General features: G+C 34.4%; 1 protein-coding gene across 4 annotated transcripts; it reads left to right on the forward strand.

Moving 5' to 3' along the window:
- The first annotated feature begins 8,515 nt into the window (after positions 1 to 8,515).
- On the forward strand, positions 8,516 to 23,266 carry LOC18594747. 4 transcript variants are annotated; one of them, XM_018129846.1, is made up of 18 exons: positions 8,516 to 8,850; positions 9,041 to 9,215; positions 10,162 to 10,467; positions 10,583 to 10,672; positions 11,265 to 11,369; positions 11,480 to 11,956; positions 12,056 to 12,163; positions 13,998 to 14,128; positions 14,222 to 14,351; positions 15,513 to 15,867; positions 15,957 to 16,471; positions 16,574 to 16,753; positions 16,838 to 16,996; positions 17,955 to 18,029; positions 20,145 to 20,328; positions 21,264 to 21,415; positions 21,964 to 22,179; positions 22,509 to 23,266. In XM_018129846.1, the coding sequence occupies exons 1-18, from the start codon at positions 8,630 to 8,632 to the stop codon at positions 23,154 to 23,156; spliced, it is 4,227 nt and encodes a 1,408-aa protein (XP_017985335.1). In that variant the 5' UTR covers positions 8,516 to 8,629; the 3' UTR covers positions 23,157 to 23,266. The 4 variants fall into 4 exon arrangements, with proteins under 4 accessions (XP_017985335.1, XP_017985336.1, XP_007022439.2 ...); XM_018129847.1 differs by lacking the exon at positions 15,957 to 16,471 and having other exon boundaries at positions 8,517 to 8,850; positions 15,513 to 15,845; XM_007022377.2 differs by lacking the exon at positions 11,265 to 11,369 and having other exon boundaries at positions 8,517 to 8,850.
- The last annotated feature ends 897 nt before the right edge of the window (positions 23,267 to 24,163 follow it).

Genomic DNA, 24,163 nt, shown 5'->3' on the forward strand with positions numbered 1-24,163 from the left:
AGAGAAATGAGTATATGTGGCTATATTTTGTGAATGTATTGGGAAATTTATGTAAGTTGTTTTTACTATGCAGGTTGGATAAATAAATAAAAGCCACGTTATACTGTCGAAATTTTATTAAAATTGGCGGGTTAGTCACTGCAGTGACGGGTTTCCGTGGACTGCCTATTAGAGGGGCATGGTAAATCCAGTTATATAGTTACTTCGGTTGTAGAGGCGAGGAAGGTAACTCCCGGGGTAGTATTAGAGCTCACTTCACGTCGAACCCCCACGTGACTGTGTAACTCGGCCAACGCCAAGGAACGGCTGGTTTTAAAAATAAAAATGTGCTTCACGTGTGAATATTTTAACACCCTTGGCGGACTCGGTTAGATGCCTCGGCCAAGGTATCCCCGAGGATTAGTTTTGGCTGGAGCCTTGTTTTAATAAAAGACATAAGCCTTAACAACTGTTTTGGTAAATTACAAATATTTTATGGTTTAAGAAACAAATTGAAAACATTATGAAATGGGTTGAAATTTGTTGTTTAAACTTGTCTCCATTTTACTTGCCTTTAGATATTTATGATAATGTCTGTTTACTCATTGGGATTTTATAATCTCACCACCCTCCTTTCCACCTATTTTAGGTTCAGTATAGACTGTAGATAGCTGATCTCATCGAGGACTACCATTGGATCTGCACTTTCCAAACCGTAGGTTCACAGTCCTCTTTACTTTTGTTTATTCGGGGGCCCTCTTGTTATTGTAAACTAAATTAAATATGTTGGCTTACTGTATTTCAGTATGTATAAATTTATTTAGCTTTTACGCTATAAAAAAATTATTCACGTATAACTCTATAAATATTGTTTTATAAGAAAATAGAATATTTTCCTTAATATTTTTTTTATTTTCTTATTATATTCAAATAACCGTAATTTCGTTTTAAATGAAAATTTTAGACTTTTAAACTCATTTTGAATATGAATTATGTGTTTTGTACTTGTATATTACGTTATAGCCAGTTTTGAAATTTTTGAGAAAAAAATGACTAAAATACCCCTGTGTGGCGAAAATTTTATTTTGATTGTTTTTTATCTAAAATAGTATATATTCTCTAAAAACTCGATATTTAACAATGATTGCTCACAGGAAAGGAAAAAAACTTATATGTAAGCCTTGCGGGGTTCCGGTTGGCATTTCGGATAATGAGTGTCAATCGGGATATCGCGACGATTGTCATGGGCCTGAGGGAGGTTCCGGGTCGTGACAGGGCCTCGATTTCAAGATCCCGAAATTCTTAATAAATAAAGAGTTTGACTATACCAAAAAAAATTACTTGATAAAAATAATAAATAAATAATAAATGATAAAAAATAATAACAATTCAAACATATAATAAATAATTAGTTTGTGAAAATACAATATACATGACATTAAATAACTAAAAAATAAAATAAATATATAAATTATAATAAAAAATAACTAATTTAAAATTAAGCATTGAATATTAAGTAGCATAAACTATAAAAAATGTGAAGACAAAGATAAAAAATAATAAATATATATATAAAATAAGATCTTAGGCATTAGGTTTAAATAAAAGATTGCTTATAAAAAATATAATAAAATAAAAATAATAATTAATTAATAATAACAAAAAATATAGATAATTGCATTAGCATAACATATATATATATCGCATCATGCATATTATTGCATATAAATATTTTTGTTTTCGAGTTTAAGCCCCGATGATGGAATTTTTCGGAGATCTTGCGAAGGCGGGTATTTCTCGAAAAGTTCCTTATGTGAAAAGGTGTCTCCGGGTCCCACCAGTATGATGGGAGGGCTCGAGAGACATCTTTAATAAAAGGCTTTCGCCCGAATTAGGTTCATTATGCACGAAGACATTATTTTTAAAGAAAAACGTACGATAACTCCGATAATGGGAATTATTCGTCAAATTTGCGAAGACGAATTTCTCGGATAATTCCCTAAGTGAGAGAATACCCCAAGTCCCACTAGTATGATGGGTGGATTCGAGAAAATATCCTCGATAAAAAGTTATTCGTCCGGCATCTTTTTCACTCCATGCATCTTGCCTTGCATATGCATCCCGTTTTAGGTCAAATAGGGGATAAAATAAGATAATCATAACTAAGGAAATATAATAAAAATCTAATAGGATAATCTAAAAATGGTACTGTTCATGAAACGGGCGTCCCGAGGGTGTTAATCCTTCCCCGAGCGTAACCGTACTCCCGAACCTAGATCTAGAAAATCGTAGACCAATTTAAGGTTCTTTTCGGTGGGCTTAAAATTAATTTAAGTTTTCATCGATTAGAATCGAGTCAATAGGTGGCCAATCGCACCTAGTAAAAAAAGATTGGTGGCGACTCCATAGTTCAATTTTTAGTGAGTTTTCACATTTCGCGTCTGGCAGTCGGGTTCTCGGACCCGCACGTTACGATAGATAGTTACAACCGCGCATGTGCGGAGTGGGTAGTGCACATGCTGGTTGAATGACGATGTTGCAATAATTACTACCGTGCATGTACGGAGTGGGCAATGCACATGTCGGTAATGATGCACATGAGTTGGGTGAGATGGGGTGTCCGGCTATGTGCACGATGTAAAGGGGATGCACATGAGCCGGGTGAGGTAATGGTGGTTTATGTGCTTATATATATATATATATTTACTATATAAAGATGTTTGGATTTAATATGTGATTGCATTGACTGTTGAAAACTTAAGTATTGTCAATGTGTTCAATTTAATGTGCAATGTGGCATGAGTGGAATTTTCTCGATGGTAGTGAAAGCCCTTTGGATTTTATCTAGCCAGAATTTCATTGCAGTGAGAATGCCTTTTCGCTGCGGTGAGAGTTAATCTATTATGCTTGACTTGCTTGAATTCTACTAAAGTTTTCACTTTTCAACTTCTTTATTGTTCATGAGTCTTTCGTCATCAAGTGACTAAACGACCAAGGGTTTGATTGAAGGGTTTTTAAATAGAAATAAACTAAATTGCATTGTTTTGAACTTAAGTGCATCATGATTTCTAAACCTTCCTTAATGTTGCTTGTTCCCTTCCTATGTTCACTCACTAAGTTTGTACTCACGTTTTTTTTTTTAAATTCATGTTTTAGGTTTTCTGAATTAAAGGTGATTGGATCCTAGGACTAGATGCTCTTCCCTATACATTGCTCGATAGGTTTAACGTGCCACTAAGTGTTATCAATCGTGCCCAGAGTCACTCCGCTGACGGTGTAGGTCTAATTATGTGTATATGGATATTTGATGTGAAACATTAAGGTTCATTTGTTATTTTATATATGTATATAATGGTTGATGATGCCATTATGAATGCATGACTGGGTTTTATGAATTGTTTTCAAAGGAATTGTAATTTAGTATTACGAATTTCGGATTCTAAAGGAATATGGATTAATGTATAAGATCATGTAAGTAAGTTTGCTTGGGCTTGGTGGGTTAAGCCCATTGGGCCCTTGCGTCGGTCATGGCTCGAAAATTGGGTTGTGACGCAATCCCAGCTAAGTTTTTCATCGAGCGTGACATCTTTGCTAATGGAAATCTTACCAGAGTCAATATGATATATGCTGTAGGCTTTTGATTATAGACTGTACCCTACAAATATTCCTTTCACTACCTTCGACTATAATTTATCTCTTAGCACATTAGGGATATGCTGATAACAAATGCACTCAAAACACATAGATGACTTATAGATGGCTTTCTTTCGAACCAAGCTTCATATGGAGTCACAATTCTTAAAAATCTTATGGAGAGAATGTTCAGCAAGTATATAGTTGTATTGGCTACTTCAGCCCAAAAACTCTTTGGTGGCTCATTTGCAAATAAAGACACCTAGTCATTTCTATTATAGTTCTATTTTTTTCTTTCACTAACTTCGTTCTGTTGAGGAGTGTAAGGAGTTGTGAGTTGATGTTGAATCCCTTCCTGCTCAAGATATTGAGAAAACTCTAAAGACTTGTACTCTCCACCATTGTCAAATTTAAGAATTTTAATTTCTCCCAAATTCTTGTTCAACTCTAGCCTTGAACTTCAAAAAGAGATTAAACACTTTAAATTTATGTTTCATAAAATAAATCCAACACATTCTGTAAGCATCATCAATGAAGATTAGGAAGAACTTGCTTCCATTTAGAGATTCTTTACTCATAAGACCTCTAATGTCAGTGTGAACTAGTTCAAGCTTCTTGGTTGCTCTACTTGATTGAGTAGATGGTAATGGCTCCCTAGTAGATTTCCCAAACTGACATGTACTACAAACTTGATTTAATTCAGTTAAGGTAAATTCTCCATCAAGCTTGACCTGCTAGCCTATACTAAGGAACCAAGATTACAATGCCCAAACCGTTTATGCCAAAGTGTTGTCATATTTGATTTTACCTTAGAAGCTAGATAACAAACATCTTCCATATTTACAAGAAAACATTTTCTTTTCATAGGAACATTCATAACAAACTCACTCGATGGATCATACGCAATACATGATTTATCTTTAAAAAGTAAGACATAACCATCACCCACCATTTGGCCTACACTTAGTAGATTTTGAGCAATATTAAGAACAAGCAACACTTCTTTAACATACCTGATTCCCAGGGAAGTTTGAATGTTGATTGTACCTTTCCCTACTGCATATAGATACTTGCCATCGCTTATTTCAACACTAGATCGATGTAGAGTATTAAGTTCAGCAAAGAATTCTTTGTTGGGGGTCATGTGATTTGAACAACCACTATTCAACAACCATTGATTTAAGTCAACTACCTTGGGTTGTGTCAAGGTCATAAACCATTACTCTTCGGCAACATCAGCCTTCTCATCTACTTGTGATCCCTTATCATGCTTCTCTAGTTTATTTTTACATACTTTCTCAATGTGATCTAATTGATTACATGCACGACACCTGACACTCGGTCTGAACCAACAGTAGGCCTCTGAATGATTCCTTTTCTTACAATGAGAGCACATTTGAAACTTGCTCTTCTTATCGTGAGTTTTGTTATATTGAACCTTTCCTTTTTCTTTTCCTTCTGATCACTTGAGCCTTTTTTTATTCTTGACTTACCTCTTGCTTTTCCTTTCATCTTTGCAAATAAAGCATTTTCAGTTGTACTATTACTTCGCATTGCTCTCCTTTGCTCTACAGCTTGGAGTGCATTCACTACATCAGTAAGAGTCAAGGTTGAGAGGTCTTTTGACCTTTCTAATGATGTAATCGTAGATTCAAATCTTTTTGGTAGAGACACAAAAATCTTTTAGACTACACGACTTTCAGAATGATTCTCTCCTAATAGCCACACCTGGTTCACCACTCGCATGATTTTGTTAATGTAGTCTTCAACATTTTTAGTATCCTTCATTCTCAAAGTCTCAAACTCCCTCAATAAATTCATCACCTGCATTTGCTTTGTCCTCTCTAAGCCTTGGAATTCCTCCTTAAAATTGTCCCATGCCTCTTTTGCTGATTTGGATCCCATTATTCTTGTAAATATAGCATCCAAAACAGCCCCATGGATACATGCCGGCGCTTTGTAGCGCTTAGCAACTTCCTCGTTATGTTGTTTAATTTGTGCGAGGGTTGTAGTCTCTTTCAAGACAAGTACTTCACCTCTAGATTCTATAACATCCTAAAGATCGTAACCGCAAAGATGGGCTTCCATCTTAACTGACCAAATTGCACAATTCTCTCCATTGAAAATTGGTGGAGATTGATGACTAAGAATATTGCTGGGGGCCATTTTGCATGAAGATGTTTTTTTTTTAGATTTTGGGAAAAGGCTTTATTTTTTATTATCTTATAAACACAGTCCCTTAAGATCAAAATAGGCTCCATACCATGAAGATAAAATAAGGATAGAAATAAAGTTGTTGTATGAAGCAACTGTTAACAAATCAGACAAGGAATTTATAAAAGAATAGAAATTGTTCTGATGAAAGGCACGCTTTATACATATGAGACACTCCTATATATACACAAAAAAGGTAGTTACATGCATAACACTTGCCAAGACATGGCTTCAAATGTTAAGGCATAAATTACAAGTGTTAAAGGAAGTTTAAAAACAGTTTTACATGTAATAACTACAAGTAACTGCATGTCTTAATTCAAGTAATCAGCAAGGTACACGTACACAGACACCAAGCCATGCAAGCATTATTCTCAACATGTATGTATCCTGAAATTTCTTAAGTGTCCCCTCCCCTTATCCACGCTCTCCAAAACAAAATAAAACAAGGGGTGGGATTGGGATTGATTGAAGTCTTGAATGATTTTATTATTTATGCTACCTATTCCTTGTTTGGTCTAATGAAGTTCATTTGAAATGTGTGCTACTGTGCCCCTGTACTCTTTATACAGGTTATTTGACCAGCCGTGGAAGGATCATTCATCTGAATTGACTAGTTTGGAGAGGATTGATGAGCTTCATGCCTGCCAAAAATTATTGGTGATGATCTCAAATGTGCTTTGGGGGAAGGCTTCAGACTTTCAGGCTTTATCGCTGCAAGCGGTGGAGATTTCTGGTGTATTTAAATGTGATAACTCGGAATTATTCAATTCCTCTTTGCATTCTATATTTTTATATGATGCAGCTATGGTGGGAAACCATTAGACCACTGCTCCAACTAAAGTAAAGATAGAAACAACCACCTCAAGTATAGTAAAGCTGAATGCTATGGACCCTTGAACTGTCTGAGAAGACTAATAGTGTTGGAAGCAATGCTAGGAACAGCTACAAGGAAATACAGACAGCGTCAGTCATGGCCATAAGGGTACATATGGTTGAACCAAGTGGCAGCATGGAAACTGTGGCTATCTTTTATGGACGGTTGTGGAGTTATGGAGATTATGGTGAAGAGTGATGCAGAGCGGCTGACATGAGAACTGGCCAGTGGAATCTTTGGACTTTGGTTATTTCGATCTGCTTTGGTTCCCTTCAGTAGTCTCTCCATTGCTCTTGGAAAGGCATTCTGCAGCAGGCCAATTAGCGAAACATAGGACAGCTACTGAGGCTTGTGATAAAGCCAGGTGCCACCATTCTTTATAAAGGTATTAGGCAAGGATGCTCTCGGCTTAAATTTGAATTGCTGCAATAATGTTGCTTGAAGTGAATAAACTAGCATGAAGATGTCATGTATAATCAAATATCCTATTAGGATCCAAAATTTTGGAAAAAATATGAGTCTCAATGGATTCCTTTTACATTTTAAACCTCAAAATCAATTGTGAAACTGAAAATCAGGGTTAATTAAAAATATTAATAATATATATTTTATATAAAATATATTTTGAATAATATATTTTTTAATAGGTTAGTTATTCAATCAAATAGATTGAATTGAATTTTTTAACTGAAATAAATTGATTGAACTAACTTGATCGAATTCGGTTGGTTAAGTCAATTTATTAAGTTTTGATGTACTAATACTTTCTTCTATACTAAACTCAAATTTAGGGTTTTAAACACCCCTAAGAGAAGTTTGGATAGAAATACGGGGTATTTGTAATTGATGTTATTGAGTTATTTTGAAATCAAAATAGAACAATATAATTTTGTAAAATTCGATATGAAACATTTTAGGATGATTTAATTTGCAATTTCAATTCTTTCAAAACTTTTTTAAATAAATTATCAAAATTTAATATTATACAACTTTAATAGTTATAAAATAACTTAAATATTTCAAATGAGAAAATTATTTAGTTAAATACATAGAAAATTAATACATTTATATATTATACTAGAGTTTATATTTTCAATTTATTCAAAAAAATATAAATGACTATTTTAGAGTATTTTCTTAACTCCTTAGTGTATTAGTACCTAATTTTTATCAAACACTTATTAGTCCACTTGTTATGCACACTTGTTATTAATCACAAAAACACCTAAAAAGTTAATCACAAAACACCACACTTGTTATTAAACACAAAACACCTAAAAAGTATAAAAGGTTTTTCCACTAAATAAATAACCTTTTAAGTTCCAATTTCTTCTTCACACAATTACTGTACTTTCACAATTGAGTTTCCATCATTACAATTAGTTTTTTTTTTTTAAATCTTAACTTGAATAAATATGATTTTTAAGACCCAAAATCAACTAACAAATCCTCTTTAAGCTCATAGCTAAGCTTTGAATTATCAAACCTGCACCAAATTATTATAGTCTTATCCTCCTCATGCGATTTAGAAAAAAATATTTTAACTTAAAAAATTATTCGAAAACTATTTTAACCAAATAATTTACCTCTTAAATAAATATAATTTGAAAAACCCTATTTTAATAAAATAATAACAAACTAATTTATTAAAATAAATATAATTATTTTAACCAAATCCTTCATGCTGCTTAAACCAAAAATAATTAGATTTATTTTAAATTAAAAATAAATATTATAAACTATTTTAATAAATATGATTTTAAGCCAATTACATGTAGCCGTACTTCCTTTAATCTTGATTATCTATCCATAGCCAAAGTTGTATAATGTAAAAATTTCCAAGCCAAGGACTTCCATTTTGCACCCATTTCGCGCTTCTTCTCCTCTTCTTTTTCAGTGTTTTTTTTTTCTTTGCTTTTGTGTGGAATGGATTCAACGGAAAGAGGAATTCTTAGAATCACCGGCGGGTCTACCGAAGCCCAACGAGAAGAAGAAGAAGAAATAAGCAAGTTATTTTTACAGCTAAAACCCTGCTGTTTAGAGCTTCTAGAACTTTCTCAAAACCCTAAAAATCAGTCCTCCGCCATTCCTGCATTGCTCCACTTGCTTCGCTCTTCTCCGCCCAGTTCTCTCCAGCCCTTCTTCGAGTAATAAATTCCCCATTTTTGTCCCTTTACGTTTTATCAATTTCTATTTTTTTTTCTAATTTTTAGACTTTGTTTGATTTTTATTTTTACTACTTATACTTTTTTTTTCCGATTCTGGAATTAAAGACATGAAAGCAATTACTGTAGTGTAGTTGAATTTGATTTTGTATTGTTAATTTTTTTTTTGTAGCTATACTTTGTTTCCGTTGCTGCTTTTGCTGGATGCAGCAGTTAATTGCAGAAGCTCATCGAAGAAAATTGAAAGTAATAATACTTATATAAGAGTGAGTGATAAAGTAGCAGAAGGAGTGGTGGAATGTTTGGAAGAGCTCTGTAAGAAATGCCATTTGGGTTCTGTTGATCAGGTCCATTTCCCTTTTCAATTCTCATTAAACCTTCTCTCACTTATGTTATTTTACTTTTCTAATTTTAACTAACATAGCTCAACTTGATTGTTGCTTCCGTATTTATTTTGTTCTTTTGCTTTTTGTTTCGAAAGGAAGAAATAAGCTTATGTCTTTGAACTTGTAGTCACCGGATAATAGTAGCAACTAAACCATGAGTTAAGAAAAAGTTATCCATTTATCAAAGAAAACATCTTAAATATATCCATGTAATCACTTAAAAGAATCTTAAAGTGAGAAGCAAAATGAGTGGGAAAACAAAAATGAGAAAAACCCTGTAAGGGAAGGTTCTCAATGGTGGAAAAAATGGGCTAAAGAAGTTTGATAGGGTACTTTGCCAATTCATCAAACACCTTGAATGGTAAAGAAATAAGGAAAAATAATGCAAGTGTCACATAAATTCAAACAGATTTTTCCATATAAAAGTAAAATCATGCATTTTGTTGTCCATAAAAAGATATATGTTTTTTAAGCCATTTGCAAAAACCATGTAGCAAAATAACAATCAAACAGATGTTTAGTAATATAATGTGGTATGAGATCTTTCAAAACAAAAAAAATTAATGTGGTATGAGATTTATTCTTAAGAATGATATAAAAAAAAGATTAGCAGCACTTCTGCCTCGCCAGCTCGGAAATTTATTTGTCTATTATTTTTGTTTAGTTTTAACTCTTTAAGTGCTTAGTGAAAGCCCTAAATGTCTGGCGTGAATGTGGTCTCCTATGGTGAGGTCTATTTTAAAATTCAGTTTTTTCTAATTTCCATGAGAAAATTGATGCTAGCCTTTTGTTTTATGGTTTTATTCTATTTTAGTATTTCCTATTAGCATATATATTAGACTGGTCATGTTACTATTACCTGAACATTCTTTTAAGCTGAATGAAGTGTGTTGCTGTGTTGTCACAGATGGTCGTGATTCTGAAAAAATTGACTTATGCTGCTTTGCTTTCTCCATCTGAGGCTTCAGAAGAGTTCCGTGAAGGAGTGATCAAGTGTTTCAGAGCTCTGCTTCTGAGTTTGCATTGCTGTTCTAGTCAGTCCTGCTTGTGCAAACAAAGTCTTGATTTACCCATGCTCTTAGAAACTAGAGACATGCAGACTCCAACTGGAACTTTGAAGCATGGCTTGGAACAAGGAGAATGCTTACTTGCATTTTTGCAGTCAGAAGCAGCTTCGCCTGCTGTAGGACACTGGCTATCGCTTCTGCTCAAAGTATGTTGATTCTCTTTTATTTATACTTATCCTGGAGTAAATTTAACTTTTATGTTTGGGCTAACCCATTTTGTTTAATTGTTTCTATGAAATTGATGATTGGTCTTGTGCTAAGGCTGCAGACACTGAGGCTACACGAGGACATCGGGGCAGTGCAAATCTGCGAATTGAAGCTTTTTTGACCCTACGTGTTCTTGTTGCTAAGGTAATTGCAACATTCATTAGACCCTGAACAAGGGGCTTCTAAATAATTAATTATTTGTTTCCTTTTTCCTTTTATGTAAGTACTCAATTGTGCCTTTCATTTGACCTAAGTGCCTACCATCAACAGCCCTAGATATGTTTCAGTTAAACTTTTATATGAAAGGAATTGCATCTTGCTATTTCTTGTGATTTGAGTTTTTTTTTGTTGCTTTAGCTATGTAAATTCCATTATCTTTGAGAAACACTCTTTGCATTTACATGAATACAGTATGCTTACTAACATATATTCTTAATGATTCCATTTGAGAGAGGATTTTAATTCTTAGTAGAATTTACTGGTTTGATAATGAAATTTGATTGTGGCCTGACTTTCTACTCATGAAATACAAACAAATTAACCTTCATATGAACTGAATAATGTCTTTCCATGACATTTTATGCTGTTTGCTTCTGTCATTTTTGCAGTGTAAATTCCATAATCTTTTAGGAATACTCTTTCTCTATGCATATGCAATGTTCATATGTATCCGAGTATGCATACCACCATATATTCCTTATGTTTCTAATGGTGAGAGGATTTTAGTTCTTTGTAGAAATTATTAGGTTGGAAAATGAATATTGAGGTTTGCACCATTTATCACTTGAGAAATGAGAATCAAGGCTGTTCTAGTGGGAAAAAAATATGGCATTGCAAATGTGTAAGCTCATCTGATTTAAGTAGAGAAGTTCCTTCTTGCTTTTTATTGCAATAGTGCTTCATCACACATGAAAAATTGGATTAATTCTGTTGGCATTTCGTTTTTTCCAGGTTGGTACTGCTGATGCATTGGCTTTCTTCTTACCTGGTGTCATTAGCCAGTTTTCCAAAGTATTACACATCTCAAAAACAATAATAAGTGGGGCTGCTGGAAGTGTAGAAGCTATTGACCAAGCAATTAGGGGCTTGGCTGAGTACCTTATGATAGTCCTCCAAGATGATGCCAATTTATCTGGCCTTGATATGTACATAGATACTTCTGTTGGCCATAACTCAAGGAACTGCAAATCTACAACTTCATTCTTGGAGGAGCTCCGTCAATTGCCATCGAAAGCGCAGAGCAAAACTTTGGTGGAAAATATAAATGGCGAAGCAGTCAATATTGTTAGTCTGAAGACTGAATCTGGAGAAAAAGGTAGCCCTGATCTTGGCAAGGGAATGGGATCTTTGCATGTGGATCGTACAAAAGAGTGGATTGAGAAAACATCTGAGCATGTGAACAAACTATTATGTGCAATATTTCCCTATGTATGGATCTACATTTGATTCATTGTCTGTATAAAGAATTTTATGTTCAAGATTTTGTTCTCCACCTTTGTTTTGATGTACTGTTTTTACATGTACCAGATATGTGTACATCAAGCAAAAAAGGTGAGACACGGGCTTCTTGCTTCCATTCAAGGGCTGCTATTGAAGTGCAATTTCACGCTAGAAAAGAGCAAAGTGATGTTTTTGGTAGGTTGAATTCTATGAATTTCATTCATCTGGGCTGTGAAGACTCAGCTTTGTTTAGTTAATTGGTATGTGATGCCTTGGTGTGCACAAGATATGGACTTTTTGGGTTGCAATTCATAGAGTTTGAGATTTATTGTGTTTCTTTTGTTTGTTGGAATTTTGGAAAAATGCAAAAGCAATTTCCTATGTAAAGTGAAAAAAGGGGAGAAATTGACATGTCGAAATATTGCCGCAAACTTTGTTTGCAAATAACTCTTGCCTATTTGTGACTTCTACTTCAATAGTTTTAAATTGTATTTTTAGTAATCTTATATACCCTTTGATATGAACCAAATGCTTAGTTGTTAAATGTAAAAATCCTTTGCCTTGCTCTGTAAGTTACCTGATCTGCAGGATTTTTTTTTTATGTTAATAACTCAATGTCTATTATGCATATGTTTTCTAGTATATGGTGAAGCTACTCTCATCATATGGGGGAAAACATTTTTTAAGAGGTTTAACTAAATAAGGAGGGAAAGAAGGAGAACATAGAGAAATAAAAAATTAGAGGGAACGGAGAGAGAAACTAGCAAGAAATAGAGGAAATAAAGGGAAGAGATAGAAGAACTAAGAGTAAGAAATTCGATTGCACAATGCCAAATATAACTCTAATGTCCCAATACTTGGAAGATTAGGGAAACAATAAACTGTAATAGTTTTTGTGGCATTCATGGTATGGGTGGATGGCCAAAAGTAGGAAGTAACTGTTCTTTGAGTACACAGAAGCAAGTAAAGCCAAAAAAAAAAAGAGAGTAGTATTAAGAAATTCGATTGCACAATGCCAAATATAACTCTAATGTCCCAGTACTTGGAAGATTAGCAAAACAATAAACAGTACTAGGTTTTGTGGCATTCAGAATATGGGTGGATGACTAAATGTGGGAAGTAACAGTTTTCTGTGTACATAGAAGCAAGTAAAGCCAAAAAAAAAAAATAGAGTAGTATTTAAAAGTTTGACCCAAATCCTAAGTTATTGGAAAAATAAATGATTTATCTACCCTTATTTTTGTGTGCGTCTGTATTTACATTTATCATTTTATTTGGTTTTCATGTAATTTTACCGAGTGAGGTGGTGTCTTTCGACTCCTGATACCAACTCAATATTGGTATTATATATTTGTACAGATAAAAGAACCTAAACAAAATTAAGTACATCTATTTTGGTTTAAAATAGCTTTTATAAGTGATAATAAATTACATTGTAAGACAGAAGAGAGGGTAATTGGCAATGTGATTTAGCTCACGGTTGTGACTGTACTTGTTGGGTGGTATATCACATGATCAATGAGAAAAGTTCCCCCCTCCCCCCCCCAAAAAAAAAAAAATAATATTAAAAAGAAGAAAGGATTTGTAACCACAGTGGGTGGACATTTTTATGATGGTAGGTGATAATTATTTTCGTGGAAGAATGAGGTAGTACCCTCTTTAGTTTGTCATGCATGGCATTTCTTCTGAGATATTTAACCTCAGTGGGAGGAGATTTACATGATTGTGAAGTTGATATTTCACTTGGACTTTCATGAATGTTTTATCCAAAAGATGCACTCATTGATTTGAAATGGTTTAAAGTCATCTTCCAAGTTCTTGGTTATAATTTGAGTCTGATCATGTGTTGTTCTTTTCCAAAATTTTAAGGATTGCTTTAATCACCCCATGTTAATGCTTTTGATGGTGTGGATTTGCCAAGTTGTTCTTCTTTCTCATGTAATTGATTCGATTGATGTGAAATTTTGTCTGAATGGTAGCGTTTTAGCTACTTTTTTTTTAATATATTTTCTATCTGATACTCATGCAGGAGTGCTTATTTGTTTTGGTTGTTGATGAGTCTGAAGAGTTTTCAGCTGCTGCCCAGGAGTTTATGGAATATTTGTTCTCAGCCTCTGGGAAACATCGCATAGAACATGATGTTGCTGTGATTTTTAGCAGGTTTGTTACTTGTGACATAACATTGAGCAGTAAGCGGCAAGGTGCATTTCTCCTTTTAGAATGAATTTTCTTCTAAGTTCCTTTCTAAAACAGGCTTATTGAAAAACTACCAACGATGGTGCTTGGGAGTGATGAGTTACTTGCGGTTTCACACGCTCAGCAATTGCTTACAGTGATATATTATTCTGGTCCTCAGTTTCTGTTGGATCACCTGCAATCTCCTGTATGTATTTTTTCCATCATTATTTTGTACATATATGGTGGTCTGTGTGTTATTTGTAGCCAGTGATTTATCAAATAGAGATCCCAAGATGTACTATTTTAATTGAATATCTGGTTGTTTGGGGTAATGGTGTATAACACCTAAACTTCTGTGTCTCCTAATGTGAACTTGAATAAATATCCAGTGCATTTGTAAAATGCCAAAAAGGTTACAGTTCAAAGACATGTTTATATCACACAAACATATTTCCTTGCAAAGACAAACTTCAAAATCTCATGGTTATTTGACCCATCTTTCTAAAGTATAGTTAATTATTCCTTAAGCACTTTCTAATCATTAATTACTGTTTGAAGAACTATCTAATATTTTCATTTCCTAATTCACACTTTACTCTTAAAGCCATGATTGTTAAAGCTGGATGGAAGTGTCTAATACCTAACAGCTTAGACGATAGGTTTCAGCTGAACTAATCTTATACATCCCAATGATCCCCCTAGTTACAAGCCTGTTTAGGCTCGATAAGTGGTCAAAGCATGGATCCTCCACTTACTGTGTGCTAATATTAGTTTTACGTTTTAACATAAGAAGAGGTGGTAGGATTCAATAGTTGGACATGAAGGAGATTGAATGCTAAATTGTTTAGTTCTCAATCATAAATGATATCTTGGTGGTAGCTGACTGCAGTACATGATTAATGGCAAAAATTTATCTCCACATATGCTTAGCGTCCTTCAGGAGTTTTTGTTACTAGTAGATGAAAGGTCTGAAGGTGTAATGATATAATTGAATAGCTGTCAATTGGGAGGTTAAAGAGTGGAATTATGATTACCTTGCCACTTTTATGGTCGCAGCCATCTTTAAAGAGCTCATTATCATTTAATACCATTTGTCCACTTCAAGCCTTCAGCTATCATACCCTTTGTGGAAGTGGCCGTAAAGTATACGTAGACAAATTTTCTGGTAAATTGAAGGAATGTTGTTCATTATACATCCATTATTTCAGCAAAATAATATGATTGTGATAACCATCTGCTATATATTGGGAAGTGAACTGTTTCTTTCAGTTTTCTTGTTATTAATAGTACTACTCTCAGTTGAAGTTGCTTGGCATATTTTATTGCTGACTGTCAAAATGTTAATAATAATCTTCTGTATTGATAGGTTACAGCTGCCAGATTCTTGGATGTTTTTGCCCTCTGTTTGAGTCAGAATTCAGCTTTTACTGGTTCTCTGAACAAGCTTGTTTCAACAAGGCCGTCTTCAATAGGATACCTTCCCTCTGTTGCTGAGTTGAGAGGCTTGCATGTTGTGGGTGATTGTCAGGTCTTGCACAATGCTGCTTCATCTAATAGTTCAAAGCTAATGGATATTCATGAAATTGGAAAACAACACACAGCAGAAGACAAATATTTTGAGCTTCCACGCATGCCCCCTTGGTTTGTTTATGTTGGTGGTCAGAAGCTATACCAGGCTCTTGCTGGGATTCTTAGACTTGTAGGTTTATCGTTAATGGCAGGTCATTTCAAATCTTGGAATTCCTACTCTTTTATCAAACTTATGCTGTATATGCTTTTTACTTAGCATCTTTTGATTGTTTGTTGCTAGACTATAAAAATGAAGGTCATTTATCGGTTGTTGCTGATATTCCCCTGGGCTACTTGCGTAAATTGGTTTCGGAAGTTCGAAGGAAGGAATACAATAAAGAAAGCTGGCAGTCTTGGTACGATCGAACTGGTTCAGGGCAGTTACTGCGCCAGGCCAGTACTGCTGTATGTATTCTGAATGAGATGATATTTGGTCTATCGGATCAGGCACTTGATGTTTTTAGAAGAATATTTCAGAAATCGAGGATAAAAAGGGTAGAATCTGATGAAGCATCTGCTGGTGGTCAGACTCACAAATTTAAAGCCACTTTGTTTGATGAATCTGTTTGGGAAATTGCACCACAAAAGGGAGCTAGGACTCACTTCATTGATTGTATTGGGAAAATCTTACATGAATATCTGTGTTCTGAAGTTTGGGATCTTCCAGTAGATCATCAAACTTCACTAATGCAGTCTGATGCTGAAGTTAAAGATATTACCTTGTATTTCTTCCGTGACATTGCTATGTTGCACCAGGAAATTACATAACATTATCCTTTTAAGTCACTTATGTAAGGTTTGAGATCTCATTATTTTTCACAGTGTATTTTATTGATCTTATTTCATTTTTTTAAACAGGTTATTATTGATGGAATAGGCATCTTTGCGTTGTCCCTTGGAAGTGATTTTGCTTCCAGTGGATTCCTTCATTCATCCCTCTATCTCTTGCTCGAGAATCTTATATGTTCAAACTTTGAAGTTAGAACTGGTTCTGATGCTGTTTTACATCTTCTTTCCACTACGTCTGGCCATTCAACGGTATGCTTGTACAGCATATTATTGTCTATAATTATCTGTAGATTATGTAATTGATTCAATAGTACATGACTAAGATTTTTGTAGGTTGCGCAATTGGTTTTGGCAAATGCAGATTATATAGTCGACTCTATATGCCGCCAATTACGGCATTTGGATCTGAACCCTCATGTGCCAAATGTGCTTGCTGCTATGCTTTCCTACATTGGAGTGGGTTATAAAATTTTGCCTCTGTTGGAGGAACCGGTACAACTGACTGCATTAGCTGCTGTTCATTGTGTTTAACATGATAAACTGTCTAATATTTGAAGATTGTCTGTTGGTTTACCATCTGCAAAAGGTGCAAAAGTTTAATCTGTTCTACAATGAGATCTCTTGTTGGTTATGGGCCCTTTAACCCTCTCAATAATTTGAACTATTTTCACTTTATAAGAGTGAGATGTGGTGATGTTTTCCTCACTTGTGGTTTATGGAAAATGTGAGACATTATGCACCAGAAAAATGACAATGTGAGACATCAAAAAGTAGTATTTTTCCAAGAGAGATGTTCAAGTGAGGAAGAATACGTATTTGAATGAGTAACATGTCAAAATGCAAAGATGCAGCAGAATGACCATATCCTTTCTGTTTTGAGTCTCTCGAGATAAGGGGGTGGAAAACTGTATTTAAAGGGGTTATAAAATGAATCCTGTATGTGATATTCTGTTTCCTACAATTTATTTCTAGAAATATCGAAGGTGCGTTTTTCATTAAATTATTTGCATGAAGTAGGTTTTTCTGCTACTTATAGAAATACTGGTTTAATGTTGATTATTATGTGTATTCTTAGGCCTTGTTAAATTTTATGACTATATTTTCTTTCAGATCTTTTTAAATTATTTAACCAGGGATGTGGTTAAGTCCTTTCTGTTTTGGATCTCACTAGAATAATGGGGGAGGGCGGGGTGTTCAAAAACTGTACCGGGGCCTGAAAAAGAATCCTGTATCTAATATTTTATTTCCTGCATTTTATTTCAATAAATTTTCAATGTGCACTTTTTGTTAAATTGTTTACATTATAGCAGGTATCCCTGCTTTACTGAAACACCGGTTTAATGTTGATTATATGCAGGATGTTCATTTGATTCATTTTGCATACTGTATTTGCCTTCAGATCTTTGAACTTATTGCCTTGTAACTGGTCTGCTTGTGTACATTTGTACAGATGCGGTCTGTTTCGCAGGAACTTGAAATTCTTGGCAGGCATAAACACCCAGATTTAACTGTTCCCTTTTTAAAGGTCATAAATTTTATCTTTGCTGAGTCAGTAATTCCTCAATTCTTTTGTCAGTTCATTTATGGTTCCTATTCTTTTCCATTTTGTTTCTTTGATGAACTGTGCTATATTTTCAACAATTACCAATAATGAGTAATGAATACTTAGTTTTCTTTATTTCCTATGGATTTCAATTATGATCATCACATAAATTTGCTCTCGGCTGGACCAAAGGGCATCTTCAAAGTTAGATGGTAGGAGCAGCAATCATATTTCGGTATTTTTGTTTGATGAGAAAATGAAGGAGAAGAAAAGGACATAGATGCTTAGGAAGAAAACTACAAAATAATATAAGTTATGATCAAACATTAAGGAGCATGATTGCTAATTTTATTTACCTACTGGAGAATAGTTCTCTCTTTCTTTCTCGCACGAGAATGCATGTACACTCACTCACCTAGTGCATTATAAGGAGCCAGAATATTCAGGCTTGCTAAAATGGCAATTCAAGAATCAAATAATGATGATTTTGAAGTTAAGAGGGGGATAAAAGTGATTCAGGCTTTGACTTGTGGACTGAGTTTTGCTTCACAACATTGATGCTTGTTGTTGAGCCTGTTAACTTCTAGATAACCAAAAGCAAGATGGCTGAGCTTTATAGCAAATTTTGTGGTCAAAATAGGTTAATATGGTGAATAGTACAACTGAACTGTGGTTGGTGTTGGAATAAACTTACTGATAAACTCAACTCAGCTAATCCTTGATCCCATATTATTTATCCAATTTCTACATTCTGCTTGATTAAGGGTTATATCATTTTAATGTTTTAGCTAACCAAATCCTTTTTAATGGATTCACTCCAGTTAATTTTTGGTTTACCTCTAGCTCTTCTTTTTCCTATTTGGATCAAGTCAATCTTATGTTTGGTGAGTATCTAGGTCTGTGTTGCATGGTATTGAACCTTCTAAATTGTCCTTAATCTTTGTCCTCAATTAGTACCATCTCTATCATTTTATGGATATCTTCTTTTTATAGCCTATCTTTTCTTATATGGCCCATTTGAATATCCTTATCTCAGGGATACTTGATTTTATGGAAGTGATATCTTTTAGACACCCAAAATACAAGATCATAATATCTGGTTTTATGGCCTATGGCTATTTTATAGCAATTTGCCTTCAACATTGCTTCTTATGGTCACAAAATTTTGCCGTAGTACTTCTCCACTTCATCTAACCTTCTCTAATTTTATGGCTAACATCCTTTTAAAACTACTGTTTTGAATCATTGAACCTAGATAGCAAAATTAATTCACTCCTAGGAACTTCCAGTTTACCATTTTAATTCTATCATCCTCTCTAATTCTACATTTAAAACTGGCATTCAGTGTGTCCAGTTTTGTTTCTATTTAATCTCAAACCTTTGAAATATAGAATTTTTTTTAATATCTTTCACCTAAGATTTGATGTTGATGATTCTACTCTGCATATTTGAGATGTGGCTCTGAATTTTCTATTTGCTATTTTTATACAATTTGAATTAAGTAAAAGGAAAAATGTGCCTTTTTTTAGTAATTTATTTTTCTCTTCATAATGTGGTTACATAAGTCATAGGAGGTAAACAAAAGGAATCAAGATTTGAATCTAAAGGAGATTTTCTTTAAACAACAAAACAGATGCATCTTTTTCTTGGCCTGGTTTAAGCATTCTGCTTAGTTAAGCTGACTTTTCTTACTGAGTATAGCTTAAACTGCCTTTGTTCTTGATGCTGTATTCATCTTCTTTTAGTTCTTTTGCTTTTTTAATGGTTTGTTATTTTTAATTTTATTTTATGGAGATTTTTAGGTATTGGAGAAGAAAGTTCAAATTTAGATGCGACTTTCAGTGTTAATTATTGTATGTGACCTGTCAGTTAATATTTGATTCTTTGAGCTAAACCTTATGTCATGAGTAGGCTTGCTCAGTTTGAACTTTTAGGCAGTTGTAATGTCTAACCTAGTTCCTATTGTTGTCTTGAACATCATGCTTGCTACTCTCTCTTTTCTTCTCAAATGCACATCTGGGGTGTATTTTACCCTTTCCATGTTTGCCATTGTAGCTATCATCAAGTTGACTTTGTTGATGATTCTGCTTTCTTTAGGCTGTATCTGAAATTGTGAAGGCATCTAAGCGTGAGGCTTTTCCCCTACCCTCTCAAGCATACCGTGATCTGATGCATGTCAAGTCCAAAATATCGGAGAGGGAAAAGAAAGTTCGACCAGAATTCAGACAAGGTTCAATGTCTGGTTTCACTGATGAGATTGATGGGTCTCTATTGGAATCAGGTGATTGCTTTCTTTTTTTTGTTTTTTAATTAAACTGATCTGAAATGTTATAATCTTTGAAGAGAGGTATCTGCTTTTTTTAGATGTTCACTATTGATCATCTTCTCGTTAGTCCAACTAACCCATGCCCACTCATCTCTCTATCTCTCTCTCTCTCGCTGGGACTTCTCCCCTTACATGAGTCATGTATCAGCAATTTACTCACTTTAATTAAATATGGATGTTCTCTTGACTGATTACTTCCACATTTTAGCTATTTTTTAGGAAGCAAAAAATATGTACAAAAAAGAGACAATCAAATGGAGTTAAAATAGCATAAAGATATCAGTTGTCAATTAGGGCTCATGGTAAGCAGGTTTGATTAAATTTGCCAATTGGCTTGCTTCAACTATGATTAGGATTTGGTAAAATTATGGTTAAAAGTACAAGATTTATACAGATCAAATACTCAATTTTAATTATCAGAAGCTTATCCAGACATATATGTGAGTACATCTAGGAAGGACTAGGGCCCTAAATGGAGAACTACCTGACACATAAGGGAAACAAGAAACATTGATCCTGTTGTTTGCATTAGGGCTCAATTGGGTTAATGATAGCAAGGCTTCTTAGGATTGGTACTCTCCTGACCCTGCATTACATGTCAAAAACTGGTTGCCCTGATTCAGCCAGTGTTTTCGCCGTTCGCTCCTATGTGGTCCTAGGCATTATGCCCTTTCACTGTTTATCTAATTTTCTTTTCTCCTGTACCAAGTGTATGTAATTGTTGTGGAAAACCAATTTCTTTGCAACATCAATCATCCTCCTTTGTCCTTTTTTTTTTCATTATATTTTTAATATTTAGTTGAAGTTTTAATAGCTTGAATCTATCTTAATATTTGGATGGAGAGCAGAAACATTTGGTGCTAATTTAAATGATTGTATCATGATTGTAGAGCAATGGGAGAATATTTTGTTCAAGTTGAATGACTCCAAAAGATATAGACAAACTGTTGGATCTATTGCTGGTTCGTGTTTAACAGCTGCAGCTCCCCTGCTGGCTTCTATGAGTCAAGCAGTGTGCTTGGTGGCGCTGGACATAGTTGAGGTATTTTATTGTACAACTTGTTATTTTACGTAGGGCAATTGACTTAGATTTAAACTGTCAAAGGACTGATAGTTGAACCTTGAAAAATTTTATGCATGTCAGGTGCTACATGTCACCTTTGAAAGTTCATTTAACTGTTGTTAATAATAGTATGTGATATGAAAAATGCCTTTTCATTCCTATCCTTACAGTTCAATTCCTTTTTTGGTGAAAAAGAGAGAAAAAAAGAAAGGGGAGGGGGGGGGGTTGAGAGTGGTTGAATAGTTAGAAATTCATGAATAACCTAATTATGAATAACGAGAAATTATGGGCCTCAGAGAATTGCTGTTGGCCATAGAATATTGGTGAAAAATATTAGCATAATCTAAACTCCTAAAATTTATAGGAAGCAGATTATCATTGGAACAGAGTGATCCCTCACAGTCCATATCACTAAATGCTTGACAGAATTTAACAATTAACCATTATTTCTATGAAAAGGAGAAGACACCAAGTTGTGGATACATCAAAATCTTTACTCTGTATTTTAATAAACTTCTTATATGTAGGATGGTGTAGCAACATTAGCGAAAGTGGAAGAAGCCTACAGGCATGAGAAAGAGACTAAAGAGGCAATCGAAGAACTGCTTGAGTCATGTTCATTGTATCAGCTGAAAGATACTATGAGTGCTGCTGATGACAGTACTGTTGAGAACAGGTTGCTTCCGGCAATGAATAAAATATGGCCTCTCCTGGTTGTTTGTGTTCAACAAAGAAACACGGTGGTGAGTATTAATTCTTTATACCCTGCCAAGTCACCTCAAAGTAGCATGGTTATTAGTTTAGGTTCATCTTCCTGTTTGGTTTTATCTGCTTATTGTATTGTGAGTACCATCCAACACCTATGAGGATGACTATGTGCTCATATACGGCTTGAATTTAAGTGGAATGAAATTTCCATATACGGGCCATCACTAATGACAATGAGTTCAAACTCTTCTTGTAGTAGCAATTCCGTACTAGTTATGTGTACTTACATAGTAGGTTCTTGTAACATGACTCATTGAGATTTTGTTTGCATCAGATTAAATTATGACTTTGGTTCCTTCCACAGGTTGTCAGGAGATGTTTAAGTGCTGTAAGCAGTGTCGTGCAAATTTGTGGAGGAGATTTCTTTTCTCGTCGCTTCCACACTGATGGGGCCCACTTCTGGAAACTTTTAAGCACATCCCCTTTCCAAAAGAAGCCAAATTTGAAAGAACGAACCCCATTGCGACTCCCTTACAGGAGTGGAAGCGTTTCTTCAGAGGACTCCGTAGCAGAAACTTCAAACTTAAAAGTACAGGTCGCACTGCTAAATATGATTGCTGATTTGTCCCAAAACAAAGCAAGTGCTTCAGCATTGGAAGTTGTTATGAAGAAGGTCAGTGGTCTTGTTGTGGGCATAGCTTGCAGCGGAGTTATCAGGCTTCATGATGCATCAGTGAATGCGATCAAGGGACTTGCATCTATTGACCCTGATCTGATATGGCTTCTTTTAGCTGATGTTTACTATTCTTTGAAGAAGAAAGACTTGCCTTCACCACCAACCTCAGACTTCCCCGGGATCTCTCTAACTCTGCCACCACCTTCATCTTATAAAGAGTTCCTTTACGTGCAGTATGGAGGCCGGAATTATGGTTTTGATTTAGATTTTTCCTCTGTGGAAACTGTATTTAAAAAATTGCAAACTCTGGTGTTTTCTGACCAAATTTACAGTTAAAATTTTTGTAAATGTACAGCTCTTGTATCTTGTGATTCTTCCTTCTTCCTCCTGGGAGTTAGGTCATGCTGCTCCTCAAGCATTTAAAGTTGACTTTTATCTTTTCTATATATATATATATATACACCAGTTTTGTTGGGAACAGCCTATGCTGCAACCAGTATTCCAATTCACTGGAATTGATTCGTCTGTGAAAATTTGTACATCACCGTTAGAAATGAAGATTGGCTAGGTTGGGTCTAGTCATATGTTATTTGGGTACCGCAGAGGTGGCACCAGGTTGAGTTTTTTTTTTTTATATTTAAAATTAAAGAATTTATTTATTTATTTATTTTAAAAATATATATTTATTATTGAAATAAGCATTCAGATGTATTATACATTAATTAAATATTCGGAGATAACAATGTTCCCATGTTAACATTAAATGGAGCTTCTAAAATGGTTCAACTTCATGCTTACCTAATTATGAGCAATTCAATTTCCCATTCCCTCAAAACTCTTTTGATCTTTTTACTTAAGTTGATTGCATGCGAGTTCATCCATATTTGTATATCACAATGTTTTTCTAGTAATTGTTGTAAGTTTTTATTATTCTCCCAAAATATATGTATTTGTTATTGAAATAAATATTCTGTATTATATTTAAATATTCAAGAGTAACAATTTCGTGCTTACCTAATTATGAACAATTCAATTTCTCACTGTCTTAAGATCTTGTGTTATGTTTTACTTAAATTGCTTGCATGCATGGGAGTGCATGCATATGTCTATATATACACCACAACGTGTTTCCACAAATTATCATCTGTTTGTTATTATTCCTTAAAAAGAGACAAGCACCCAAACCAAAACTACTGATCTAGAAAATGGAGTATCCATTATCCCATAGCACTAACCAAAAGAAGCAAATTCAATCCAAAGCCAAGACCAAGGAAGAGTCAGTTTCATGCTCAACATGTCTCCCTCCAAGGCCTAAAGGCAGTAACTCGAAGCAGAAACGTGTG

This window comes from Theobroma cacao, unplaced genomic scaffold (assembly GCF_000208745.1).
Source record: "Theobroma cacao cultivar B97-61/B2 unplaced genomic scaffold, Criollo_cocoa_genome_V2, whole genome shotgun sequence".
In the NCBI taxonomy this organism is placed as follows: domain Eukaryota; kingdom Viridiplantae; phylum Streptophyta; class Magnoliopsida; order Malvales; family Malvaceae; genus Theobroma; species Theobroma cacao.